We start from the raw sequence: 26,826 nt of genomic DNA on the forward strand, positions 1-26,826 counted from the left end.
AATAATTTCCACTTCTATAGACATCTTTTCAGAAGCAATTATCTACTTGCAAATAAATTTTCACTATTAGAACTCAAATTTTTATTAATACTAATTTATCATCTTAAGAATAAATCACAGGAAGAAAAAAATCAAGTATCTTAACATGCAGTACTTCAAATCCGAAAGCAGTAACAGAGAACTGTCTTGCATGTTTATCCTTAATATCCTTTGTTTTGTTAGAGACAAAAATTCTGCTACACCAGCATACCAACCCTTGACTTCAACACAAGCACCTGCAAGGCACTCCAGAGCTCCTCAACAGGGGAATATCTAGAGCCTTATGCTGTGAACAAGATACACAGAGAGAGAGACTTTGGCCAGGACCAGATATAGATAACATCACAGATGACACATGTTTTACCCAAAGAGGGAAGCAATTTGGAAGACCTCTGACAGGTTTCCTGCCTCTATCTTCCCAATACTTGGCCTATTTTAAAAATTTTTTTTGCTTGAAATTGCCAAGGGTAAATGCCTCTTTTTCCCCACCATGCTGTCAACATTTAAAGACTCCATCAGCTGTTCTGTAGCCCTGTTATAGACTACACTGTCAGTCTAAATACAATCACATCATCTTGTGCATGGATGATGGCCAAACAGGATGAGGGCTGGGAAAGATAAACACAACTCATGTACTTCCATGTTTGAGGACAAACCATCTGAGCACTCTTTCCTGAGCTGTAAAAATTATTGTTGCCAAGAGTTCTTCTGTTCCCAGCAGCTGGGTGATCTTAGCATGAGGACTGGCTGGATCCTGGCAGGAACAGGCATCACCCATTACAAATGCTTCTGTAGCTAATTAGTGCAGTGATGGCTGTTGGTTCGTCCTGTGGACAGCAGAGCAGACTTTCCTGCATTGGTTCTACCTCTGTCCAAATGCCTTCTGACAGTACACCCAAATATCACAGCAGCCCCTGGTACACGCTTCTTAACGAATGCGACCAACAACTTGCAGACAAGATGTTCATATCAGGGATGAGGTGCATCTCTGAGTCCAGCCTCCAAATCCTCCTCATGAGACTGTGCCAGTTCAAGTACAGGGAACAGCACCATCAGGCCATCAGTCAGCAAATGATGAAGTAAGGCAAGAAGAAATGTATTATCAAGAATGCAGAAAGAGAAGCCCTGATGACTACTTCAGCTTGAGGAAGGTCAGGACACAGCATTTGAGACACAGCAGTCAATGGCTGGAGAAAGCACAAGCAAGACCAAGCATCCACAACTAAAAGCACTGGAAAAACAAGTGCCTCTTTCCAACTGAGTATCTTGAAAGAGGAAGAGAAGGCAACACAGACTTACAGGTGCCTAGCCTTTGAAGTGGTGGGCTCATTTTTTTATATACACACTTATTTATGGCTGTGTACTGTAAAATTTATAGAAGAACAATTTTTCTTCAGAGGAATCAATCACAGCAGTAGACAGCAGAAAATGGCCAAATGAGACAAGGACAATACCTTGTGATACCTCTTCATCTTTGAATAGATATTTCAAGTGGATGCACACATCAACTTTTTTCATTATGCATTTTTACCCCTCCATTACCTTGCATAAAATTTTTGTTCTCACCTATTTATGCCTGCTGTTGGTAAAAAACATACAGTAAACTTTACAAAAATAAATTTATTTTTAAATGTCAACATATGTGGGATGAAAATCAAATATTCAGAAGGCAAAAACACCACAGAAAAATCAGTCTTATATGTTTGAGAAAAGTTTATTCTATTTCAGAACAGAAATAGCAATTGGGAGTGGGAGGAAAATACACCTGCAGCAAACAAAGGGCCTTTCCTTTTCACATGCAAAACTCTGTGCAACCAAAATGAGCTAGGTTTCCCAACACCCTTATGCAGACAGACAACATTAATCTCATTTAGTGACATCACACAGGAGAGGAGAGCTGAAGGCTCTGGATCATGTTTAGTTTTTGCCCAGGGTTACATGGCTCCTGCTTACTAAAGCAAGGAGTTCCGTCATCCCACCACCTACAAGACAAGTGAGAACGCAGCCAGCCATGCAAACTGCTATGCAAACACACAGTGACCTCTAACCCTGAAGCCTCTACTGACACATCACGTGTCAAGATTAGTAGCAGTTCTCAGCTAAGGCTGGGGTATGTGAGCTCAGGCAGCAAGCTCTGAGCTTTGGTGGTAGGAAACAGGGAAACATTGCAGCTGCTAAGGACCTTGAACTCTATAAAACCTCACAAGCCATTAGGTTTCCCCCTGCCTCCTGTCTCCGAGCAAGCAGGGCAGCTCCTTTGATAGAGGTGAGGAACAGCTTGGTGTCAGCACAGTGCTGCCCTGCTAAGGTAGGCTGCTTTTGGCAAGCAGAGACCAACCACACAGGACCAGGAAGGCAGCCAAGCCCACCTGCTTCCATCCACACTGCTCCTGGTGTCTGCCTTGCCCTAGGGGAAGAAGAGGCTGATGCTGCCTCTGCCTCATTTGGAATGAGGGATAACACTAAGTAAATCACTTTTTTTTCCTGTCCTTCAACTCAAAGAAGCTCCATGTGTTTCCAGCCAAGTATGACAACAAAAAAAAAAAAACAAAGGAGTGCCTGACACCAGTTATAGGCAGGAAAATATTTGCCTTGCTGATTATCAGCCTAAAAGAAAGCTCAAATAGCAGAATAATTAGAATTAAGCAGATCTGTATAACCAGTCATTATTAGGCAAATTCAGAAATCCTGTTTAAAAGGGCTAGTGATAACAGAAGTCTGTCACTATCCTACTATCAAGCTCCTTGGGATAGAACACAACAGACTTAGAAGGACACCTAAAGGTCCAGGTAAGATTAACCAGCTGGCTCAAACACTTAAGGACAAGAATCAGCATATGAATATCTACAAAGCAGTCTTAGTTTCAAACACCAAAGTTGATCCACATGTCCATATCTGACCAAAAAGAAAGCACAAACATGAAGCAGAAGGCAGGTCTTAACCTTAGTTTTGTTATTTTTCTAACTGTTGGTGGCCCTCTCTTCCTGTACCTGACTAGAGTTTCTCCTATCAGTAACAAGGTAGGCTATAGAGCAGAAATAAAATTTTTTCAAAGACAAATTTTCTGTCATGTTTCATATTTCTTCTAGACGTTTGCTTGCTCGGACTGCCTATGTGACAGACTTTTGGTTTAAATTTGAGAACAGTAAGCAATGAATCCGCTGGTACCAGAATGATCAGTAGTGCATAACATCTTGAAGGGGACTCAATAATCTAATGCGAGGTCAAAAGGAGCTTAGCCTGTCTTGAGTAATAGTGGCATCACTGCACTTGGAACACACTGACACATCGATGTGTGTATACATATATATACAGTATTTATGTTCACAGATGTACATGTAAACTCTGAACCAGAAAACATTCAAGCAACTAACTGCCCGACTTCCAAGCAAAAAAAAATTACGTTGCAACTTCAGCACATATACACTTGGTAACACATCCAAAGAAACATCCTGTCCATTAAGACATGTGTGAATTTCATCACAGATTACAAAATAATCAGAATTTCAGACACAACTTGGATAAAATTGCTCCCTGCTTATCTCCCGTAATCCCCTTAAAAAAGCAAAGGCTAGGTAATAAAAATTCAGTGCAGCAAATGATACAAAAAAAATTAAAGAAAAAGAAAGTGCTCTCTGCTTTACTCTGTTTTTCCTTCTCTAAGTATAAAATTTTCTGAAAAAAACATGCAAAATCAATTACTTTTTCTGAGGCTAACAACTGCTAAGTGACTACCTTAAAATTTAAAATTATTAGCTACGTACTGTGTGCTATTTAAACAGGGAAAAAAAATTATTAAAAGGTATTTCAGTGTTTTGGTCCAAAATTGTGTGCCTGTCCACCAGCACACTTAAGATTGGTCCTATTGTTAACATCATTCTAAGAGATATACTGGTTTGCCCCTTGATAATACTCAGAAAAACAAACAAAAAGCTAACAGCAGGTATCTTGTTTTTCTATTCTTTAGACTTTTGTTCCTCTGGTACCTCAAACAATCCAACAATGGATTTGCTTGAGGTACCAGAGAAAATAAATTCTTATAACATTCCTAATGGATGAGATATACAAAACTTGAGAGCTCACAGCATTGTCTGGGCATTAACGATCATACTGATAAAAACAATAATGGAGTATTGTACTAACTGGCAAAATAACACTATGGGAAATTGTAGTGCCTGCCTTATCAGCAGAGGAGTGGCAGTTTGCTCTATTTAATCCATGCACAGCTCTGCCAGAATGCAAATGGAAACAGTGTCCCCATTCTATCTTTCTGAATAGAAATGCTGTGCTACTGTACAAGTGTCAGGAAGAGACAATCCTTCATGGTATCTTTACTACGGCACTTCTGTGACTATAAAGAGTCAAGAGTTGCAGATAGAAATATAGGATTGAGAGACCTGTACATTGATCCAAATGCTGCCAACATACCAGTAGTACTACACTTGAAAGATCTAGTAATACATATTCATGTTGTCTCAGCTAGCTGTGGTTTAGACAGAAGGGCCAGAGCTAGTGGTAAAAGCTGTAGCAAAAGTAGTCCTCACACTTACATGGACATCCCTTTGTCTTTTTTGCTCTTATTCCTGCAAACACCATCAGTTCTCTGTTCATTTACAAAAAAAGAAGCCTGAACAAAACTATATATTGGTCAAACAAGAATATCCAGAGATGAACTGGATCTGCTATACACAGACTCCATGCAAAATCTTGAGTCAAAAGGCGACACTTTTTGATTGTTCGGCCATTTACGCAACTCATATGCAGTGTCCCTGGTGTTTCTGGAAATGATTGCTGAAGTGGAGGATTCTGCATACATCTGTCACACTCTTCCTTAACGACTGTCAATAGTTAGTCAAACAATCTTGCCAGACTTCTGAGAGTATTTTCTTCAGGAATTTATCAACTCAAAGGCAGAAATTAAGGCCTTGGGTTTCAGATGAAGACCTGGGCTGTAACAGATTTATAGCTATTGCCTCTTGCATTTATTTGGATTGATTCTTAACACTTCCCTCACCATCATCCAGGAAAGCAAGGATAGTACTACGTGTTAATTCATAGGAAAGCTTTAGGATAAATAACGTTTTTAGGGCACTTTAATGTCACTGTCTAAAGATCGTAAGTGGCAAAAAAGAGGCAAATCACAAAAATTTCTGTAAACAGGACAAAGCTGAATGAACTACTCAAGACCATCAAATACAAGTAGTAAAAACTCTCTGATGATTCCAGCTGAACAGAGTTCAAAACACAAATTCCATGTCACCAGTCAGATTACTACATCAGCTGTAAGAACAGGTTATCGGTAAAGGTTACATATCTGATCTCTGTGACTGGTTGTACCTTTCAAAACAGCAGTAAGAGTCAGCAATCACATTCTAACCAAAAACCAGACAATCAAGGATGGCAGTAAACATCAGAAGGCACAAGGTAAAGATGAAAAAATATATTTGGTAACCCAGTCTTTCTGCAGCCATGGAAATGTTACTGAAAACTGCATTCAAGCACCAGGGAGAAACATGACATTCAGCTGTAAGTACTAGAACAGTTTTCATGCAACTGTTAGACCAACAGCCTATTACTCTCTTTTTCATGAAGTCTATTATTTTATATGTTTATGCATGCTTGAGCAAACATTTCTTTCACAGTAGATCTACCTGCTCCATTGGCTGCCTCCTATATCTAGGAAATCTACTACAAAATCTACTATAAAAAAAAAAGTATTTCCATGAAGAAAAAATAACTAAAAGTCTTGATCTTAAATATTAAAAACACACACCAAAAAAACTTTGCCGGAAAGGATTTTCATATTTAATAAGTCACCCAATCCCATGTCTGAGTCTATAACACCATATCATAAACTGTTGGGAAATTAAGGTCTGAGCATCATGTATCAAGTTATATTCTTACTGATAATACTCCAATTTTTCCTCTTTTGAACCATCATCTTGGTGTAACTGCACCCATTGCAAAATTTAATGAACTAAAATTTTAATTTAAATTCAGTATTAGGAATGAAAACTGACTAGTAGTTTCCTCTGTTCCTAAACTAGCAATATCCATTAACTGTGATGATGATGATGATGTTCTTTGTCAAATACTACACACATTCTCCAGCGTTTTGCATTTAACTGACAAAATTCTTGTTCTTCTGGGTAAGCATTTGAACCATATGGTAATGAAAACCTGTTATGTGACTGCAATTATGACACAGTGAAATAAGAACCTGTAATACATTAAATAACTTCCTAGTTACAAGTGTGTGCATGGCTATGCTGGGTACTACTGAAAGGCATTTAAAGAACAATGCAATCATTAGGCACGGTAAACATGGGATCAAAAAGAAAAGACTGTTTAACTAATTTAATAACCTTCTATGGCAAAGTCACCTGTCTGGAATTAAGAATTAGGCAGTGCATGTAGTTTCCCTGGATTTTAGTAAGGCTTTTGATGCTCTTTCTCTCTCAATACCCTTCTGTACAAGCTGTCCAGCTGTGAAATGAGCTCTGAGTGCAAAACTGGGCTCCAAGGGCTGTAGTGAATGGGACTACATTGTTTGGCTACCAGTCACCAGCCCTGTTCCTCAGCTCTAGTGTCAGCTGTGTTCAATATGTTTACCAACTGTTTGGACCCAAGAATCAAATGTACCATCAGCACATTTGATGATGATACAAAACTGGGAACTGCTGCTGATTCTGTTGAGAGTCAAGATGCCTTGCAGAGATCTAGATAAATTGGAGCAGGGAAATAATTAATGGCATGAAATTTAACAAGCTGAATTGCCAGATTCTGCACCTGGTATGGAGTAACACCAGGCACAAGCATAATTTGAAGGAGGAGTGGCTGGGGAGCAGCCCAGCAGAAAGGGATCTGGGGGTGCTGGGTGACAGCAGGCTCTGTGTGAGTCAGCAGTGCCCAGCAGCCAGCAGGGCAAAGCCCATCCTGGGATCTCCAAAAACAGCATCTCCACTCATTCAAAAAAGGTGATTGTCCCACAGTGTTCAGAGTTGGTGCAGTCAACTGGGTGGAGTTCTGGGCCCCACCATTTAAGAAGGATGTCAAGGTCCTTGGGTGCATCTCCAGAGGACAACAAAGCTGGTGAAAGGGCTGGAAGGAGTGTCCTGTGAGGAGCAGCTGAGAACCTTAGGTTTGTCTAGTTTGGAGAGAATGAAACTGAGAATGAAACTAAGGGCCAACCTCTCTAAAGCTTCTTGAGTGAGGAAAATAGAAAGGGAGGTGCTGAGCTCTTCTCCCTAGTATCCATTGAAAACACACATGAGAAAGGTTCAAAGCTGCACCAGGAAAGGTTCAGACTGGACATAAGAAAGCATTTATTTACAGAGAGGGTGACAAAACACTGGAATAGGCTTCCTAGAGCAGTGTTTATGAGGTATTTGGACAATGCCTTTTAACACCATGCCTTAGCTTTTGATGAGCCATGAAGTGGCCAGGCAACTGGACCACAGATCATGGTTGAAGTGATCCCTTTCAACTGAGAGACTATTCTCTTCTAAAGTTAAAAAAAAAAAAAATCAAAAATTCAACAGGAAAAAAAACCAAACAAACCACAAACACCTCAGCACCCAACAAAAACCCAATTAATCATAAAACCACCCCCAACAGTCTGTGATAGTCAATTAATTGTGGGCATGACTCCACCAAGGTCTCTAACATTTCTGAAAGAAAGTGAAGATTTTGTCAGCCCTCCCATTCAAGTCCAACTCATTAGATGTTTTTATAAGATACATAAGGGACACCAAAACCACCCCTAGATGCAAGCCACTAATAGATAAAAGGGGAAGTGTGAAGAACCTTGGTAAGGTGATAACTATACACTATATTGAAGTGCTGAATAATTCATCTTTTTTATTACAGGAAAACAAAGGTTTACTTCCTAGCTTTTGTGTCAAGTACACAGCAACAGTATTTATTTCCATTGCAAGATCAATACTTCAGGGTGAGTCCCACCCAGCAGAAACACACTGTTTCTGCAGTTAAACCTATGTCTTGTTTTTTTATGTCTAATAAAGAACACAAACTCACCAGGGTACAGAAGATGCATTGGCATTGTGCTATTGTTGTCATCTGCTCCACAGGGTATTCACCAAGGCAGAGCTTACAGGACACTAATGGGTCAAGTACCAAGTCCCAGGTAGGCCTGTATCTTGCTGTAGTCATTGCAGAGCAGTCTGAAGAACAGCACAAAAATTAAAGACACTCAATTATTTCCTTATATTGATACACAGTACATTTCTGCCATTGGGAATCATATTGTCAGCTATTGCCTGTTGGGTTTTCTTCCCATGACCTAACTAACCAGCAATAGTTAACAGAACAGTGCACTTGCATTCCCTTTTATATCCCCTGCCTGACAGAACTTGCATATAGAATGAAGAAGGAAAAATAACCCCACACATAATACACTAAACATATGAAAGCAAGCAGGAATACTCTTAGGTCATAGGCTTTTGTCACACATTATAAATGCAAAACTCTCACTTCCAATTCCTGTGATTTTCATCACTAGTTACAAGCTTTCTCTCACCAACATTAAAATTTACTCATGACATTCCTTAACTTCAGCTACCCAGGAAAGACTCAAAAGGTCTTCCATAAGCCAGGCATTTATTATGCCCTTTTCCAGTATCATGATATTTCAACTTACAGAGCCAGATATTTTTGTTCCCAGGAGCACGACAGATCAATCAGTTTGCTGTTAATTTTAGCAAGAACAATAAATATTTTGAATACACTGCAAGTTTTAGTCTGAATTTTCCTCCAACCCTTCAATATGCTGAGAGCACAACTTTGTTGTAGCAACAACCAACTGGGGTAAATAAGAGCACAAAGTAAGCTATAAGAAAAAGCTATAATAACCTATATATCACCCTCAAGACAGTGATAGGATAGGATCATGTGCAGGATCTTCATCCTAGGCTTCAGGGCCCAGATGGTGTGTTGTCAACTGACTAAGCAGAAAGAAACTCTCGCACATAAGAAATGTATTCCAACAAAGAGGAAAGCTAATTTATGAATTTTTCATGAAGAAAAACAAAACAAAAACCCACACACTCCCCCAAAACATCTAGGGTAACTTATGGAGTATATCAAATCTTAACAACATATTTACTAGTAATGTTTTGCCACTGTGACATTGACCTTCCAAGCATAGAAAATTCACATCTCAAGCTGCTGAGAGGTTCATGTTATCATGCCTTCCTCATTCCCAAAATTAGGTGGTTCCTTACCATCGTCACACCTGCAGTTATGCTACTCAAATAACGGTTACAGTTTTGTTCAGTTTTGTTTTCTTTTTTCTTATTTTTTCCCGCTTGCCTCCACTACCCCTCGCAGAAACTGCTAATTTTTAAGTCATATATGTGAACTTTGCAGGACTTACAGAACTGCAACACACTAATGCTTGCTAGACTAGATTTAGGCAGATGCTCAAGAGAAACGTGCTTTTTGTCCCCCAAGAAATCACATGCTGGCTTCGCAAACATTTATTTGAAATCCAAGTCTTTGACATTCAGTTAATTTTGGGCTTAACTCCACCAAGGTCCGTAACATCTCTGAAACAAAGTGAAGATTTTGTCAGCCCTCCCATTCAGTCAAGCTCATCAGAAGATGCTTTTTATGATGTACATAAGTACCACCAAAAGATTTTTTTCTAGTGCAGTCAACCAGGAGAAGCAGGGGGAGAATAAAGGTTAAGCAACCCCATTTCCAGGGCTGCTCTAGAGCACTTCCTCTAAAAGCCCATACACAATACTCCCACACGGTTTCAAAGGAAACAGATGGAACAGCCCCACAGAACAGCACATGAATAATGGCTCCACCTCACAAAATACAACTTGTGCTGTGCAGTCTTTTCATAGACCTCAATATGAAAGTCTGACAGTGATATAAATGAAACCCCATGATTCCTAAGGCTACTAGACTGCTTTTTTTCTTCACCACTACTTTTTAATTTCACACAAATTACTAGCAAAACCAATTTTTTTTTCTTCCAAACTTTGGTTTATCTGACATTTACAAATTCATGAGGTATTTGAGAAGTAGTGACCAAACACATCTAAATTGCCTATTTTTTTTTTTTGCCTTGTTTTTCCTAATTTGCTTGGCCTGCCTAGTTTATTGCATATCTGATAGTTATGGTTGCAAGTAGATAAAACAAGGGAATGAATAACGAAGGACAGATTCATGTTAAGGATGCACTTGCATACATCAGGCAGACCAAAATCACAGCAAATTTTATGGCTAAGATGTAGAATCTGACAATTCAGACAAAAGCTCACCAAGCATATGACATGGCTCAATTCAGAAAAAAAATAAAATTTAGATATACGTATTCCGTGAGGGTCAATAAGTGACAACAAAGGGAAAATATCAAGCTTTCAGCCCCAAGGCTTAGCCTAGTTTCTAGGCTATTCAGCAGAGGCTTACTGGTATCACTGCGGTAATTTCACTTTTGCAGAACCACTATACTGAAAAAACACCTCACTGGAAAATATTTCTTCTCTTTGTCTTCTGCAAAGCAAGAATGAATCAAAGTAAAATGCCTTTCAAGCTAGCTTTCAACAGACCAGCAGAAACTAGCTGCCCCATACAGCTGGCATGTAATCCATGCTGAATTCAGCCATGGTGATAACTGAGCAAAATCTGAATTCGGCCTCAAATGGTAGCAGAGCCATTTGCTCTCCCCTCCTTGCCAAACACCTTTTAATAAAGAAATTTTACATTCATTATGGGGCAAGGGGAGAACACAATGTCACTGGTTCCATTAAAGTAAGGACCAAGAAATTTGCCACCTAGCCTAAAAAAGCTTGTACCAAAAGCCTCCACACTCCACCAGATCATTTCTCCTGGGTACCCCTGCAAAGGAACAGAGAATGAAGCTTTTCAGACATGGACTAGGTCTTGTTTCATGATCATCCAGCACACTACTGCAACTAAATAATAAATTTCTATGTTTACATTACAATGCTTAAAAAAGCTTAAAAAAAATAAAGCATAAAACCAAACAACAAACTTGTAAGAGAAAAGCAAAAAAAAAAAACCAAAACACCTTCTGTCAAAACCAGATTTAAACTCCTACTGTTCCACAGCTGTGGGCTCTTATGGCTTCAGATTGTATTTTCATGCTTTCTAGTGATGTGCAGTACTTCAGGGAGAATGCTAAGTAATTGCAAGAAAAACAAGGTAACTTAAAGGGTTTCTAGAGAAACCAGATATTGAAAAGCATCTTGGTGTGTTATTGTGTTGAATGACAACACTAGTTACACAAAAAGCCAGTAGAAAATGCTGCCCCATGGTTTGACTATTTACTAGGAGGTCCCAAGAAATACAGCTAGTGAAGGTACAGAACTACAGTTCAACAGACCTTAGCACACTAAATATATAGTTCACTGGAGACTGTATTGCTTGCCAAACTCAGTCCAAACATCAATATTGACAGCAGATACACCAAATCAGACTTAGAGACACAGAAAACCAAAAGAGAAGTTGGTCATCAGTTCAGAATCCCAATTCTACTGCAGTCAAGGTCAGTCTCCTTTATGTATTTTTGCTGACTGTGGTCCATATCTGGTAATACTGAAAAAACACAGACTACATTTTCTAGTGAGAACAAGTGGCTGATGATCTCTGGTAAGTCAAGAATAGAACAATTTTTTTTAGGCCTCAAAGAGTTGCAGAAAACAGTGAAACATAAATACTGCAAAGACTTCTATGAAAGCAGGAAATAATGCAACTTTCTTATATACCAGCCATTCAAGAAACCCTAAAACAATATGATTTTTCTTACTGCACGCCAGTCAATTATTTCACAGTGTACATTTAAACTGCAATTGCATCATCAACACCTAGGATACATGACTGCCTATGTGAGAAGACTGACTAGAAAATAGGGTTGAATAGAAGTCATATGCAGCACACTAGCTAGTGGGTCTTTTCCACCAAGCAAGACTCCAAATAGAGATTTCAGCAGAATCCCATTTTCAGCTTTAGGTCAGGGATGAATTTAATTTCTAAATTAAGGGCCTCAGTCCCCTCTCCTACCAGACAGATAGTTTATCAGGTACACTTAAGTCATCTGCCTTAAGCAGTTAACTTAATCTGAATTTATTGACATGATGAAAAGCAGCTCTTTTAGAAATCAAAGGAAGGGACTTAAATGGAATTTAAAATTTGGTCTCAATCTTCATGTCCTTCTTTATCAAAACAACTCTAATTAAAGTAATACAGCCTACTAGATGAAATCAGACATCTGCTATAGTACAGTTTTAGTACTGTGTATATGTATTTATAGATTAAAAAGGTATATAATACAGACTACATTTCCTCCTATAAAAAGTCAAACATCTGTCAGTACAATTGTATTTATTTAATATATGAAGTATGTTTCTATACTATATATTTTTACGACTAATATTTATAACAATACAAATCTATACAAAAACCTACAGATTTTTACTTACATGGAAGAAGCTCACAAATGTCTCAAGTGCAGTCATCTGCAGAAAGGCTACTCCACTGCACCCTGGAACTGGCACTGCCTGCCACATCTTTTAAGTCAATATTTTTGACTTTGAGCCTTCTTCTGCAGCCACAGCTGTGGGTTGTACCCTCATGGCAGCAGGGACTATCCTCCATGATCCAGGCTGGTGGCTAAGGACATCAGAGCTTGCATTATTTGCTATTCCTCTGTCAGAGCTGGAACTTGATGCCATTATTTATTGTTCCTAGGCTTTTCCAAAGATCTCAGAAGGATCATATGAAAGAAGCCTGCTTGACATAATTGACCTTTGCAGGCAAACCATACTTTGCAACTGTTTTGGCACCCGTTTTTATTACACAACTATATTACAGATAAGGTCATTTTAAAGTCACTTTATAAAACAAATTATTACATCCACCCACCAGGTAGATCTTACAATAACACAAACTGGCAGGCAGACTTAGTATGTCTCACTTATCAATCTCAGTTAGTTACTGGCATCTATCATTGCAGTAACTGTGTCTCCAAGTCTTCATCTTCACAGAAGTAACTGCCTAGTAAAGCAGAATTATCTCTGTGATACGTGTCAGTCACACTAACACAAGACTAATTTACATGGATGTTTAGAGATGACTAACTTCAGAGTTTTGATGCCTACCTTCCTTAGGTTCTTAAATCCTGTCAACCTGTCAAATGCCTAAGTCTCCAGGCTCACTTAAAAATCTGATCCGCAATCAACTGCACAAGTCTGGCAGATAGGGATCAGCCCTTGAATTCCAGACAATCCCAGTCACTAAAGTCACATTCTTTATTCCAGCAGTATAACAGGCTGCTGTTTATAGGCATAACTCAATTCAACATGTAGAAAACTTAAAAAAAAAAACAAACTTCAACTTAGACTAAGTACAAGTGTCTTGTCAACACACTGTCTATTGTGAACTTTTCAGACCTCGCCTTTAAGTCCCTACACAGACTAACCATCAACTTCAACCTCTCCAGGTTCTCATCTTCAAGCTATTTCAGGGCCCAAGCCCAGAAGAAACAAAAGACCATGCATAAGCTTTAGAACACTGTCAGCAACTTCAGTCTCCTAGACAATAAAGCAAATGGGAAACAAGCTCTTACTCTGAGCTGAAACAAAAATTCCAGGGACTTGAGTCCACTCATGAATATCCACTACGTTTCTCTGCTTTACCTCCCTGACTGAAAAAAACCTTATATAAAACATACATACATATATATAATATATATGTACATGTACATATGTGTATAGACATATGTACGAATATATACATGTATAAAGATCACACTGAAAAATTCAAATACCAAGAAAAAGAAGAAAGAATGTGTCTTGTTAATGATAAAAGGTATCTGAACAGTAACATTGAGTATAAAAGAAATCTAGTGGATTCCTTCAGGGACAAATCACTGTTAGGGCTTGTTAAAAGAAAAAAAAAGAAAAAAAAAAAACACCACACCAATTTCTTTGCTAAATACCTAACTAAATTTTTTTCTTGTTTCTTTTCAAGAGAAATTAGAGTATTATATACAGCTGCCACCCCTGTCAAAACCTTAGACAATGTGGTTTGATTACTGCACAAACCATGAAGATTTTAAAGATCAGAAAAGCAATGGACAGTTTCTAGACCTATGGATGTGAGAATATTGCCTATCAAATACATGGGTGGGTAGAGAGGAAAAGATATTATGGCGACACAGAAAACAAGATATTGTTAAAAGTCCTCTTTCAAAAGAATACTACAAATAGACACCATGCAAAAGTGCCCCAGAAAGCTAGATCCTTGCACATATGCCAAAATATACAGCCACTGAATGTGACAGAGCCAAAGACTTTCCTGACCTTGCATTTTCCTCTGTTTGTCAACCAGCACTGGTGCCACTGTGGCTTCTTGTAGCACTGCCAAACAGCAGCAACCTGAAATAAACTGGGTGAGGCTGCTATTCAGATCCTGAGACAAGGGTGAAAACATTTAAAAGAAAAAAAGAAAATCACTTATCTTCATCTGAAAGAAACTGCAGATGGAAAAGGTAAACTGGCAGAAGGGAAAGAACTGGAAGAGTCAAAGGTAAGAAAAAAGAAATTTAATAGAAAGAAAAATGGTGTAATAAGTAAGACAACAGGTAACATCGGAAAGACAGGAAAAATCTGGAGAAAATAGCTGAAATAGGTCAACCTCCCAGCTCTTCCCAGAAGTAATGTACTTTGTTGTACAGAGTAAAATAACGATTGAGGTGGAATCCCATTGCAATATGACCCAAACATTCAATATTCCCAAAAGATTACATTAACAAAAGGACAGGTGCGTAACTATTAAAGAACATTGCTCAGAATTCACGTGTCAAATTAATGTTTGCTAGCCAAGAGATTATAAAAGCATTGGACCAGCAGCAGATGACCTCAGACAAAAGCTGGGAAGTCCTTGTACCACGCCACTTGCTAGTAGTGGAGTCCCAGATCCTCTGTTACCTCAAAGCACTCTCAACAGCCAGAGGCACGAGGCTTAAGATAATTTGAAATGGTAAGGTCAAGATGAAATGCATTTTAAAAGCATCGTCATCTCTGCTCGATGGCAGAACTGCTTCCCACATAATATGGGAGAAAAGCATGGACACTGTAGAACTCGTGTATCAGCTGGATCTAAAACTGGCACAAGTACAACACATTTTGGTCTGGAGAGAACAAGCCTGCCTCTCTAATTTTCTTGCTTTAAGAGTCATGAACCTACTAGATCCTTATTAGAAACTTCCATAAACTTCACTGCAGTGAACCACTGCCTTTGAATAGTGGGGCAAACACCAAGGTATGATCTGTGAATTACTGTGGCAACAACTAAACCTATACAAAAGTGTGTGAGGCCACAGGTTAGATCATTAACAGTCAAAATGTTTAGGCTCCGAATATTTTAGAGAAGTGAGTATCAGCTGCACACAAAGAGGTCTTAAAGTAAGGCAAGATGAAGCCAACCTAAAAGAGACTGATCTTAAAGTCAGTTGTAACCTAAGCACAACTGCAAAAACACCCCAACACTATCTAGCAATCAGAAGTGACTCAAGACCAAATAATGTCCTAGCTTGTAAAGACCACAATAATAAGAATGGCACAGACAATTCCACTGCTCTCTAGAGAAGTACCTTATCATTTGCCAGAAATTCTTAGACCACCCACTCAGAAACAACCACTTTGATATGTCTTTCCTCCCATCCCTTACATGTTTTTATTTTCTCTTCCCCAACTCTTTTCCCCTCCACCCACTTTCTTGTTTCCTCCTATTCTTTCCATCCTCTCTGCTTACATGAATTGATGAATTAGTGCACTCTGGGCTGTCTTCACACTAGCAGTAAATCAGTAAGGAACAGCTTGAAGCTTAGACATACCAGAAAGTTTTCCTTCTCCACAGGTGACTCAGAAAAGTAAGAGCTATGTTTACACAAAGTCCAAATAACACCAAGTTTGAGCTCTGTAAGACCTTTCTTTCTGAGGGGAAAGAGAAAAGCCTCAGAAGCTTAAAGCTAAAAACCACATTTAAAGCTATGCAAAGTTATTGTGAAACTGAAAATAAGAGAAAGGGGAATGGAGCCCTAGTTCTAACTGAGACACTTGGACACTTCTCAAAAGGAAATCAAACTGTTCTTTTACTTGCAACTATGACAAAAGGCATGCTTAGGGGAAGCTGTAGTTCCATTGTGCTTTGCAAGTGTCAGATGAGGAACAGAGTACATGGGATTGAAAAACCCACCACAAACCCTCCCAAGGTGCCACTTGCATTCTTAACAGTGGAGCTCAAGTTTGAACAGCTCAAACACTGAAAAAACTGATACTGCCTGCTCAGTACATCCTGCATACAGGATCTAGTCTGATCAACACTAGCTGCTACTCACTGTTTTTCTCACTAGTGGTCCTAAATTTAAAAACAGATAAGAGAACAAAATATTTTTATCATTATTCATATCATCTGATGCCTTACATGATAAAAAATACGACTATCAACTAGGACATTTTACAACAAATCTCTAGCCTAACAAACTTGATGACTCTGGATTCAAATCTCTTTCTGCACAGTTCAAATCCAATTGATTATTCCCCAGCATCCCCCTAGAAGTTTTGTCTTTTTATCTCCTGTTGTTCTAATTTCCTCCTGCTTGAAGCAGCCTGCCCTCTTCCCATCATTTCTGTAGCAAAATCCAGTTCTTCACTCTCACTGTCCTACTAGACAATTGGCTGCTCCTTTCCTCTCTGGGAAAGGGGCATTTTGCCTTTAAGCACGTGTTACAAAATTTAATTCTATTTTTGTCTGTATTAATATCTCAACCATACTACCTTAATTCATCAAGTGATGTTTGCTTCCAAGTTTCATCTCACACATCCAAAATTCCATGTTCCAACTATGTATCTCCATGCCTTTTTTTCCATGATTAGGGACAGATGCTTTGTTTCTCTCTAATTGGTCAAGTGATTTAGCACAGGCCTTGCAAGACCTTCAACAAACACAATCAAAGGAAAGTTCTTATGCCAGTGTGAACCACTAAGATTGCATGCACCAAAAAAATTAAAATTAAAAAAAAAATCTGATGGTTAGATCACCTGAAAAAACCTCTTTGCTCCCAAACTTACTGCTTAACTGAACAGCTCATGCAGCTTAGTCAGAGACACACATCAGCTGGTGGTACCTATCACACCACATGGGCTGAGCAGAGGGTGGGGGGATGAGCAGTGCATCAGCTGCCTGAATACATTTTCCTGTACTTCTCCCTCTGCAGAGAATCAGCCTGTAACAGCATTCTCAGAGGTGTCATGTAGTAGTCTCAACATTAGCCCCAGCTCTAATCCTTCACAGTAGTATTACTGTTGTGCAGTAATGCTTGCAGCCTTGTTGCTGTTTTTTTCTCTCCCCATCTAAAAACAACATTTGCAGTACAACACACATACATAACCCTTGTTTACTGTAGAAAGCAGCAGCACATGGCAGAGACCGTGCCTAAACTCTCTGCAACCACACAGGTAGAGATACCAAAACCAAAGGCTGAAGTACTGAGGACATGTAGAGGTAACTGAAAGCATAACAAGGAAGAAACAAAGAGCACAGAAACAACACAATGGTGGAAATACTCCCTCCAGGGCTCTCCTTGTCTAGGTAAATACAGTAAGTTACAGACCTCTTGATTCTGGGAACGCATGCAGAGAAATGCTATTGGGATTTCCTCTGCACCACTTTGTGCACTTGAGGACAGCTCAAAAATCAATAGGTGATGGTCTCTGTTCTATTACTTCTAGTTTACATTTAGCTTTCTCCTTGTACTCATGAATAATTGTAGTAGATGAAGATTAAAAATTAAATTTTGGCACCTAAACTACAGTTTCCTTCCTCATTTACAACCAAATGTTAAGAACAAGCTACTGGAAGTTCTACAGTGGCAAATCACTTTCCCTACCATTTAATTAATTTAGTAAGGACAAGAGGCAGTGGGCAGAAACTGATGCCAAGAAGGTTCCACCCGAATATGAGGAAGAACTTCTTCACCATGGAGGTAAATGCACAGGAACAGGTTTCCAAGAGAGGTTGTGGAGTCTCCCCCACCAGAGAAATTCAGTAACTGTCTGAACACAAACCTGTGCCATGTGCTGCAGGATAACCCTGCTGGAGCAGGGAGGTTGGACTGGATGATCCCCTGTGGTCCCTTCCAACCTGACCCACTCTGTGATTCTGACCTTTGGGATTTTTAATCTTTATTATTATGGAATAGATTTGGCTTTCGAGTTACACAAACAGAACAGATGTCAAAAATTATCCAAGGAATATACCAATAGAATAAGCTACCAAAATTTATTTAAATACAGCGTTTTCTGACATGGTATCAGCAAAATCAATTTGAATTGTAATAGAAATCTTAATTAAAAAAGGATGCTGCCTACATGTCACTGTATTGCTATGAAGAGAAAGCTGAAGGTACTTAAGTCAACCCCCCTACACCTTCTACATACTCCCATAATTCATCCTGATAAAGAGGGAACACCTCAGGTACCACTGATACGCAAGCATTAATACCTAGTGCACCGGAGCACTTAACTCTGCTGTAGGTTACAGTGAATGTGACAGCCTAATCAAGAGAGAAATCACCTACTACCATTCTGTGTTATCTCCTAGCACTCCTAGACCATATTAACCTCTTCCCCAAAATTAATACAGATGTTGCAACTGGTAGTCAGTCCTAGCATTCAGATAACCCCATGCTGAATGTCCATTGGAGCACTTTTGGGTTTTGTAGCTGTACAAACCGCCTGCATCCTCCTCAACCTGTAACTTTTACATGCTCATGCACATGGGCAGGAAGGAAGGATGCTGAAACACAGCCTTCACTGCACATCTTGTGGGTCACAGTGCTGACCTGCTTACTAGCAGAAAGCATGCTGGGCACAGGGATAGAAAACACCTACTTACTCTTCCATTTCCCAGCAGAGATCTGGTTTGCTGCATAAAGTGACTGAAATTTGCATAGACTTATTCTGGCATGGAGAAAAGCATTTTAAGGGCAGCTTAAGCTTGTGGCTATTATTCTAGGGGATTATAAAGAAAAGCTTTGAAAACAAAAAATCAAATGAAGGGCTTTTTCAGTGAGTCCTCATGGTTTTTTGGAGTGAAAAATATCAGAATTAAGTAATTTTATTTCCTAAAGAAGGAAATAAAGTAAAGCAGTGATACTTATATTTAAAGCATTTACATACACAATATATTCCCTAAGCCACTTTATAAATTGAGCTCATTCCACAGGTACAAATGATCCACTTCCTAAAAAGTAACTAAAAAGCTAACTAAACCTTGTCCCACAAAAACAAGATCCAGGAAAAGACTAATAGCTCTTCAGAAACATACTTCTCCCTATGTAAAATATCTGTGTCAAGCCTTTTACCTTGGATATCTGTTATGTCTGAAAAAAAACTTTTCAGGAGCTTGACATGTACTCATATGAACAGTCCCAAACAGTTTATTAGCAGAAATCAACTGCAAATTGCTCTGTGGGATATTCTCTAATGTTTGCATGGTGCACACTTCAGTGGGCTAGAGGTTCCAGAAGTTTCCATCAATACAAACAAGCTATGAGACAATTCAACTAATACTAATAGCCTTGGTACTAAATTCTGTGCCTCAGAAAACATGAGTAGCTGAATTTAGTGAGCAATCATTTTCTGCAGAGCTGTTTGGGCATCAGGAAGTATCTCAATACAGTATTTGTCTGAGCAGTTCTGATTCCTGTAGATTTCATCCCCTTTGTATGCAGCCCAAAAAAAGCAGACCAATCAAGTCAACATCAAAGAAAAAAAAACAAAACAACTTTTTTCTTGAAAAAGTGATGACTAAAAGGCAGAATTAAAAAATGATGGGCAAAAATATTATACACTTCCCAGAGGTCAAGTTACATTTCAGATAGTAGGAAACTTTCCAAGTTCAAGTCACGCTTTCCCAAACTAAACAAGACACAAACCACAGAAGCCTGCCCTATTTCCAGCTGCTGGGAAAATCACAGATGAGATTGTTCATTATGGTCCCAACCAAGTAACATGGTACACACACCACCACCCACCTCTTCAAACATACCTCTCTATTTAAAGGGAATCCACTCTACTAAAAAATATTTTTTTTTAAGTTCTGTAGTTGTTACTTTTTCCTATTTACTCTAACACTCATCATAGTGTCTTATGCTCAGGACATTGTGAAAAAAAAGCCAGAGGTCTGACATACCAGTCTTAAATAGACATTTGGAAAGGAATTGCTGCAGGGGCTCTAAACCAAACAGCATGGATTACAACCCACTGTTTAAAATTAGGTTTTGTGGCTGGTTTGTAGATATTCCTAGTAACAAACCCAATCTGATTGTTCTTTCTTGGCTGAAGTTATTGTACCTAGCAATCTAGGAGGCCAATAATAGAAATTTCATTTTAAATATGGCTATTAATGTTCCTAAGTATAGTCTACTTATATGACTGAACCATGTCAAAGGCCTTAAGTCATTCTCTAGGTTTTGTTGGGGTTTTGGGGTTGCTTTTTTTTTTATCAAAGGACAGTAAATGCTTGACTAGGACTTAAAATTTTTGGATTAAATAGTTTGACAGTATTAAAACTACACAGAAAAACAAAGCTTTCAGGGAGGAAATAAACCTGGAACATCTCTAAATTCTTACTGCATGTTTAATGACAAAAACCCACCACCAAAGAACAACTGTTTAACCATTAAGGTATCCCACATTTCTTTTCTGAAATCCTTGGGTAACCTACATTGTCTACTAACAGATCATTTTGTCCTAGTTAATTGGCAAAGACAGCCCTTGAGTTTCTTTCCATCAAGAAACAAATTAAATAGATTCAAGAGCAAGCAGTGCTACTTTAAAAAACAAGCAAGAGGGAGAAGCACAGGAGCTGGCTGGTACTTCTCCAAAAGAGTTGGAATAAGCCATTCCTTTAAAAACTGGAGACACAAAGCAGCATATCTCCTTCATACTGGTGAGCACAGATGGGAGCAAGAGCATCACAACTTGAACCAAGGTGCTTGGTGGGCTTCAGAACTCACTTAGCTGGGAAAGGCTAGAGCAGAGCAGTGTAGGAAGACCCTATAATACAACAGAATAAATTCATGGTTTTTTTCAGCCACACCAAACATGGTTCTAGATGGAGAATAGGGAAGATTTAGCATCAGATACAGACCAGCTGTAAGACAAAGCAGTGCTACTCTAAAACCTGCAAAGTCTAATAGCTGAAGTCATGCAATTGAGTTAACAGGGAGTTTGGGAATATGACTGACAAAACAACTAGGTCAGTAGCTAGCAGCACATTCATAATCTATCTGTACTTGAAAAGAACAAAAAAACGCAAACCCCACTAAAGAAGACCCATGGGAGATGGTGAAAATGAGAAGGATATGTAGACCAGGAATCATTCAAATATTAGATTTAAAAACATAAAGCAAAAGCTGACCACATGTGGCTTCTAACCATGTGGTTGTTAGAAATTAATAAAAGTAACCAACCATTTGTAAAAAAAGCTAATAAAGATTTAGCAAGTATAAAAAATAATTGAAGCACTAAAAAGGAACCAATTATGGACACATAAATGTCACTAGAATAAGAATTCAGAGTGCTGAACAGTAATACAGGCTCTCACACTTGGGTACAACACTTTCATACTGAGAAACAAACGGAACTTAACTTCTAACCATAGGTCTGAATCACCTGAGCTGGCTTGAAGAGGATGCTACAATACCTGCAAGTGACCTGAAATAACCAGAAGGTCTGGGTTCTTGCAAAGACAGCAGTGGTCAGAGAGTTAGCAGATGGAAAAAGCAGGCAAAGTGGTATGTAGTGCATAAGACAGTATAATTATGCTGTGACACAGACAGTTTTTTCTCTCTCCTGCCTTCCCTACTAATACTCAAAATGAAATGTTTTCTTCTGTGGAGACTGGTTTTGCTGTTTGGTTAAAGAAAGCGGTGTTAAAAAGTAACTGTTGGGCTTGGAACAGCAAGCACTGAGGTTAGAGAGAGCTCCCAAGTGCTTGGAGAAGTTCTTTCCACAGCTCTTGAGAAAACCAGCTTGCTTGTGCAGCTCAGCCCATGCCTGATAGACCAGCTACTAACCTGCTTCCTCCCAAGTCCTGAGCTCTAGGCTTGACAGAAATGGGAACCAGCACCTCAATTTATAACAGAGACATTAAAAGGACTGCTGAACAATATAGCAAGCTGTAAATCGCCCCTTTACCACGACAGAAAAAAAAAGTTACTTAACTTTATAAAGGTCAAAACACACAACAGCAGACAAGTGTCTTGACTTGTGCCTCCTTCCCTGCTTCATACATTGCCAGTACATTCCAGCACATTTAATATTTTTTACATTTGCAGTAGTCAGTGTCCTCTATTTCCTTTCTCAAACATTGAGCTGGCAAAAATGAACCATCTCCAACTCTACTAACTCTTGCAATCCCCTCCTAACAGAAAGGCGATCAATTTTACAGAGTCTGGAACAAACTACAAAAAGTCAATGTCAGATATAAATAGCAACCATATGAAAAGTAAACATCCACAGCCAGTCTTAGTTCTACAAACTTTAAAAGAGGTGAGAAATAACTCCTAATCAGGTTTTGGTGTATGGTATAACCCCAAAACATTCCTAGGTTGGTTAGAAGCTAATACTGATTTTAAAAAAACCAAAAACAGCTTGCAACAACAAAATAACAAAAATATAGGGAAAAAAACCAGAACCCTCCAATATTTAAAACAAAGCCTCAGAAATGCAACCTGCAGCTATTTATTTCAATAGGATGCTAAGCTCTTCTGCAGCACCTGACGGGCATTCAAAACTAAGAACTGGAAACCATGAAGGCTGAGAAGGCCATGGCTGGTCAGAACCACTTCCATGCTGATCTGAGCTAGCCTCAGACCCAAACATATGAACAACCAGATAAATGAAGAAATGCAGATGGCTTTAGAACGCGCACAGATAGTTTATTTTTAAAAATTTTGCACACTGATAAATGTATCCCATCTTCAAACCCTTCTTTATTAGTGGGGAATATTTTTTGTGACAACAGCTAATAAATAAATGTAGTTTTTCATCTTGTTCCATGGACTATGATTAAAACCAAATTTTACTTTGTGGCTGACATCACAGAATGAGTTTGTCACCTCCACAATGCAATTCTTTCTCCGTGTCACAGGGTAAAAAAACACTCTGACTTTTGTGGACAGATATTTACAGTTTTATTAAATTTTATTTTAGTTACCAGTTTCCTATGTTGGACTAAGTCAAGTTGTGCCTTTGGCTACTGCTATAAGACATAGCACAGTAATGATGATTATGATAGTAATAATAGTAATGTAAATTATTACTGTATCACTAGACCTTGATCACCCACTTAGCACTAAATTATGGTACAATGATTCAGTTTGTGTAGGTCTCAACTGCCATTAAGGTTACAGACAGCTACTTAGAAAACATCTTTATCTGAAGCAAAGCCAAAGTATTGGCTTTTGTTTCCTTCCACAGTGAAATGAAACATTAGAACTATTTTAAGGTTATAAATAATGAGACAGAAGTTATAAACTCTAATAGAAAATCTGACAATTTCAAACCAACACTAGATTATTAGAGAAGAATTCTGCATTTTACTGGCAAACTGACTTTCTCCATCTGCTCCCTTTTCTCCCTACTAATGAGCAGGAGCAAACTATGAAAGCATGTCTAAAGATGACAAGAGCACAAGCCTCTCTAGATGTTTAGGAAAGATCAATGAGCTGTCCCCCTATGTTCACTATCACACAGACAGGAGTGGCAGGATCTTGCCTGCCAGACGAGGAAAATCAGATGGCAACACTTCTCTGCTTTGTATTAATCATCTGAGCTATGTATGGTATTTTCTTGTTCTTTACACAAATACCTCATGATCATCTGTATGCCACAAATATTTTCCAATACAGTTCTCCGCCAGGACATGCCCCATTTCAGTAATCCCTTAGAGCCATTTCAGTGAAATAGGGTTGGAAGGCAGCAGAAAGATTCAAGAACTCAAAACACATTTTAACTGTGTTATGTTCACAGTATGTCAGCGCTGCCTTCACACTGATCAGAGGCCAGGAAGGATCATAGAAGTTCACAATTGTTTGACTTTTCCCAGAACATATCACACTCAACTTAGGCTTCCACTTGTTTGAGAAAATGAAAAAAAGACTGACCAGTTATGCGTGCTTTTCCGAGACAATGGACATACTTCCTGAGTACGTTACATTTGTTTTCTCCCTCGTGTTTCAGAAAATGGGATAAGATGCCTGGAGAAGTTTGAGGATCTTTAGAGGCACCTCAGCAGAAAACTAAACAAACAGCAAGGTGAGAACATAACAAGCTGCACTGCTGAAAGAATACAGTGATGAATAGGTGCAGAGGCAGACTATCATGCCTGAAGGCATGGGACTCTTCAGGAGCGGATGGAGAACTGAAGGAAGGGAGAGAGAAAGGCTGAGGGACCGTGGCTCATTTAACTTCCCACATGGAAACCAAGAAGAGATATAGTTGCTCACTGAATACCCATGATGCAGGGTAAAGTACAACACTAAATGGGAGGGGAACTAGTTCAAGAAATTATTGAACCCAAGGACAGACATGCATAAACTTGCCATTTCTCACTTCTTATAAGGATTTTCTTCAAGTTTCTAAGTATCAGGAATGAAGAATGTTTCTAGCATAGCTTACAAAAAGCAGGAAAAATGCTGGTTACTTGTAAGCTGAAAGTTTATAAAAGCAATTAACTAGAGCACTGTGAGGGACAGAAGAATAATCTGATTCTTTGTATTTAAATTTCAAATCAACTAGTTAAATTAAAGAAGAAAACAATAAAACTGTAGATTTTTTTTTTACCTCAGCTTTTTTTTTTTTGAGCAAGGGGTATGAAAGACAGTATCAGACATTTTGGTCTTAAAATAAGTGTTATCTCTTCTTCCCCCCTCCCATTTAGATTTTCTGCTGTAAAAAAGATGTGAAAATACAGATTTTTTTTCACTTAGTACTAAAAAATGGAACAGAAAAAAAAGATGAAAAATATTTCAACTAGCTATATAATTAAGAAGTACTTCTTTATATTAAGATATGTTACTCAAGCAGAGCATACATATTGTTATATTAAATCTTCAATACTTAAACAAGGGTATGATTATGTTTTCACAAGAGGTTTTTCCTGTAATCAAAAAGAGCCAAGTAAGAACATCACTAGACTTCAATAACTAAGCCAAGAACAGGAGTTTTAAAGAAAAGGAGGGAAAAAAATTGTACAGTCTGCTAGTCAGTAAGTATATGACTTTTTGGTACTATTTCCAGAAAATGAATGGGTGCAAAAGAGGCATTGCTTGGAAAAATGGAAAACTACCAATGGCAAGTCACAAGCTAGGGCAAATAAAAATCCTAAAAATGCCATTATTTCTGCATATAGCCATGTATCAGAGCAAGCATAATGCAGAACTTGCAGCTCTAGAGATATTCGCAGGATGACCTTTTCCAAGCTAAAGAGAAATAGATAGGTTTTCATTATTTAAATGTAAGACCTGCTGCCTTCTAAAATACCTGAAGATAAATATGTGCTCTGGTTTTTTTTGACTGGAGATACATTTACCAATTATATCAATTATTTTCTATGGAGTACATACAGAACTGTAGCTATCTTAAAAAGGAAATCACTTTATTATATCATCCCCTTATTTGGAGTATGAAGTATATAAGACACATGGAGTACACAGAAAATGGAAGTATTAAATCAAAAACCACATATAAAAACAAAACAGGCTCTGTTACAGAGATGAAGATATATTTTTAGATGTGTTTTATATGTGTATATATATATATGCACATATATATGTTATGCAGAGATTTAAAAATGAAAGTTTAGTGAGGCCATTTTAGGTGGTACCATTAAACTGTGCTTCGAGGATTGCTATCAGACAAGTCTCTGTGACTTGGTTTTTACTAGGAAGCTAATTAGAGTGGAGATTCAGTTGTTTTCCTACATTTCTTTGGTGAATGAACCAACCCTTTTCATGTTAGAGCCCCATAATTAAAAGCAAACTTTGACAAATTCCCTCATCTTACACGACCCCAGGCTATGTGGCTTCCACTTTTATGGGAAACCACAAGAGCAACTCCAAAGACTGTAAAACCTATCTCCCAGGCATATTTTTCTCCTCCCACGGCTTCTGTTGGCATCAGAGTCCTATAAAAGCATGGCTGTATTGAAAACTGCATCTGTCTATGCCCTGGACAAGCATTATTAAGACAGGCAAGGCAAACACCTACCACAACAAACTCTCCTTTGTCAGTCACACGGATCCCATGAGAAAGCACCAACCAGTCTAAAATTTTGGTAGTGTTAGACAAATCTGAAAGACAAAAGATAAGATTGATTACATAGATTTATAGATTAGATAATAACACTTTATTTCAAGTGACTGTATAAAACCAGAACTAAGAGTTCCACTTTGCCAAGCAGCTTTTAAAATTATGTGATAGCACAGTCTTAGCAGACAAAATTTCATGGTGGACTTGGCAGTACTGGGTTAACAGCTGGACTTGACAGTCTTAGAGGTCTTTTCCAACTAAACAATTTTATGATTCTATGAATTCAGAAAACAGCAACTGGCAAGAGTCCTACTTTCACTGCAAGCCATTTCCCATTTTTCTAATTTATCCAATAGTGTTTTTTCTCAGAAATAAACCATCAGCTGAGTTCCTTTCCAACAAATACTCAAAA

At 38.5% G+C, this 26,826-nt stretch overlaps 1 protein-coding gene across 5 annotated transcripts in view; it reads right to left on the bottom strand.

The window, feature by feature from the left end:
- Positions 1–26,826, bottom strand: part of RNF144A (ring finger protein 144A) — a 62,992-nt gene that overhangs the window by 21,673 nt on the left and 14,493 nt on the right. For 2 of the 5 annotated variants that reach the window (XR_015282786.1, XM_086875920.1), the window contains exons 2-3: positions 26,373–26,455; positions 8,077–8,222 (exon numbers count right to left, since the gene is read on the bottom strand). Coding sequence is in view for 3 of the 5 variants with exons in the window: in XM_086875920.1 (XP_086732046.1) it covers positions 8,077–8,211 (135 nt within the window). In the remaining 2 variants the exon portion in view is untranslated. Of the gene's footprint in view, positions 1–8,076; positions 8,223–12,512; positions 12,703–26,372; positions 26,456–26,826 lie in introns of all 5 variants that reach the window. The other 3 variants (XR_015282787.1, XM_086875921.1, XM_086875922.1) reach the window with 2 other exon arrangements.

This window comes from Cyanistes caeruleus, chromosome 2 (genome assembly GCF_971803275.1).
Source record: "Cyanistes caeruleus chromosome 2, bCyaCae1.hap1.1, whole genome shotgun sequence".
Lineage (NCBI taxonomy): Eukaryota > Metazoa > Chordata > Aves > Passeriformes > Paridae > Cyanistes > Cyanistes caeruleus.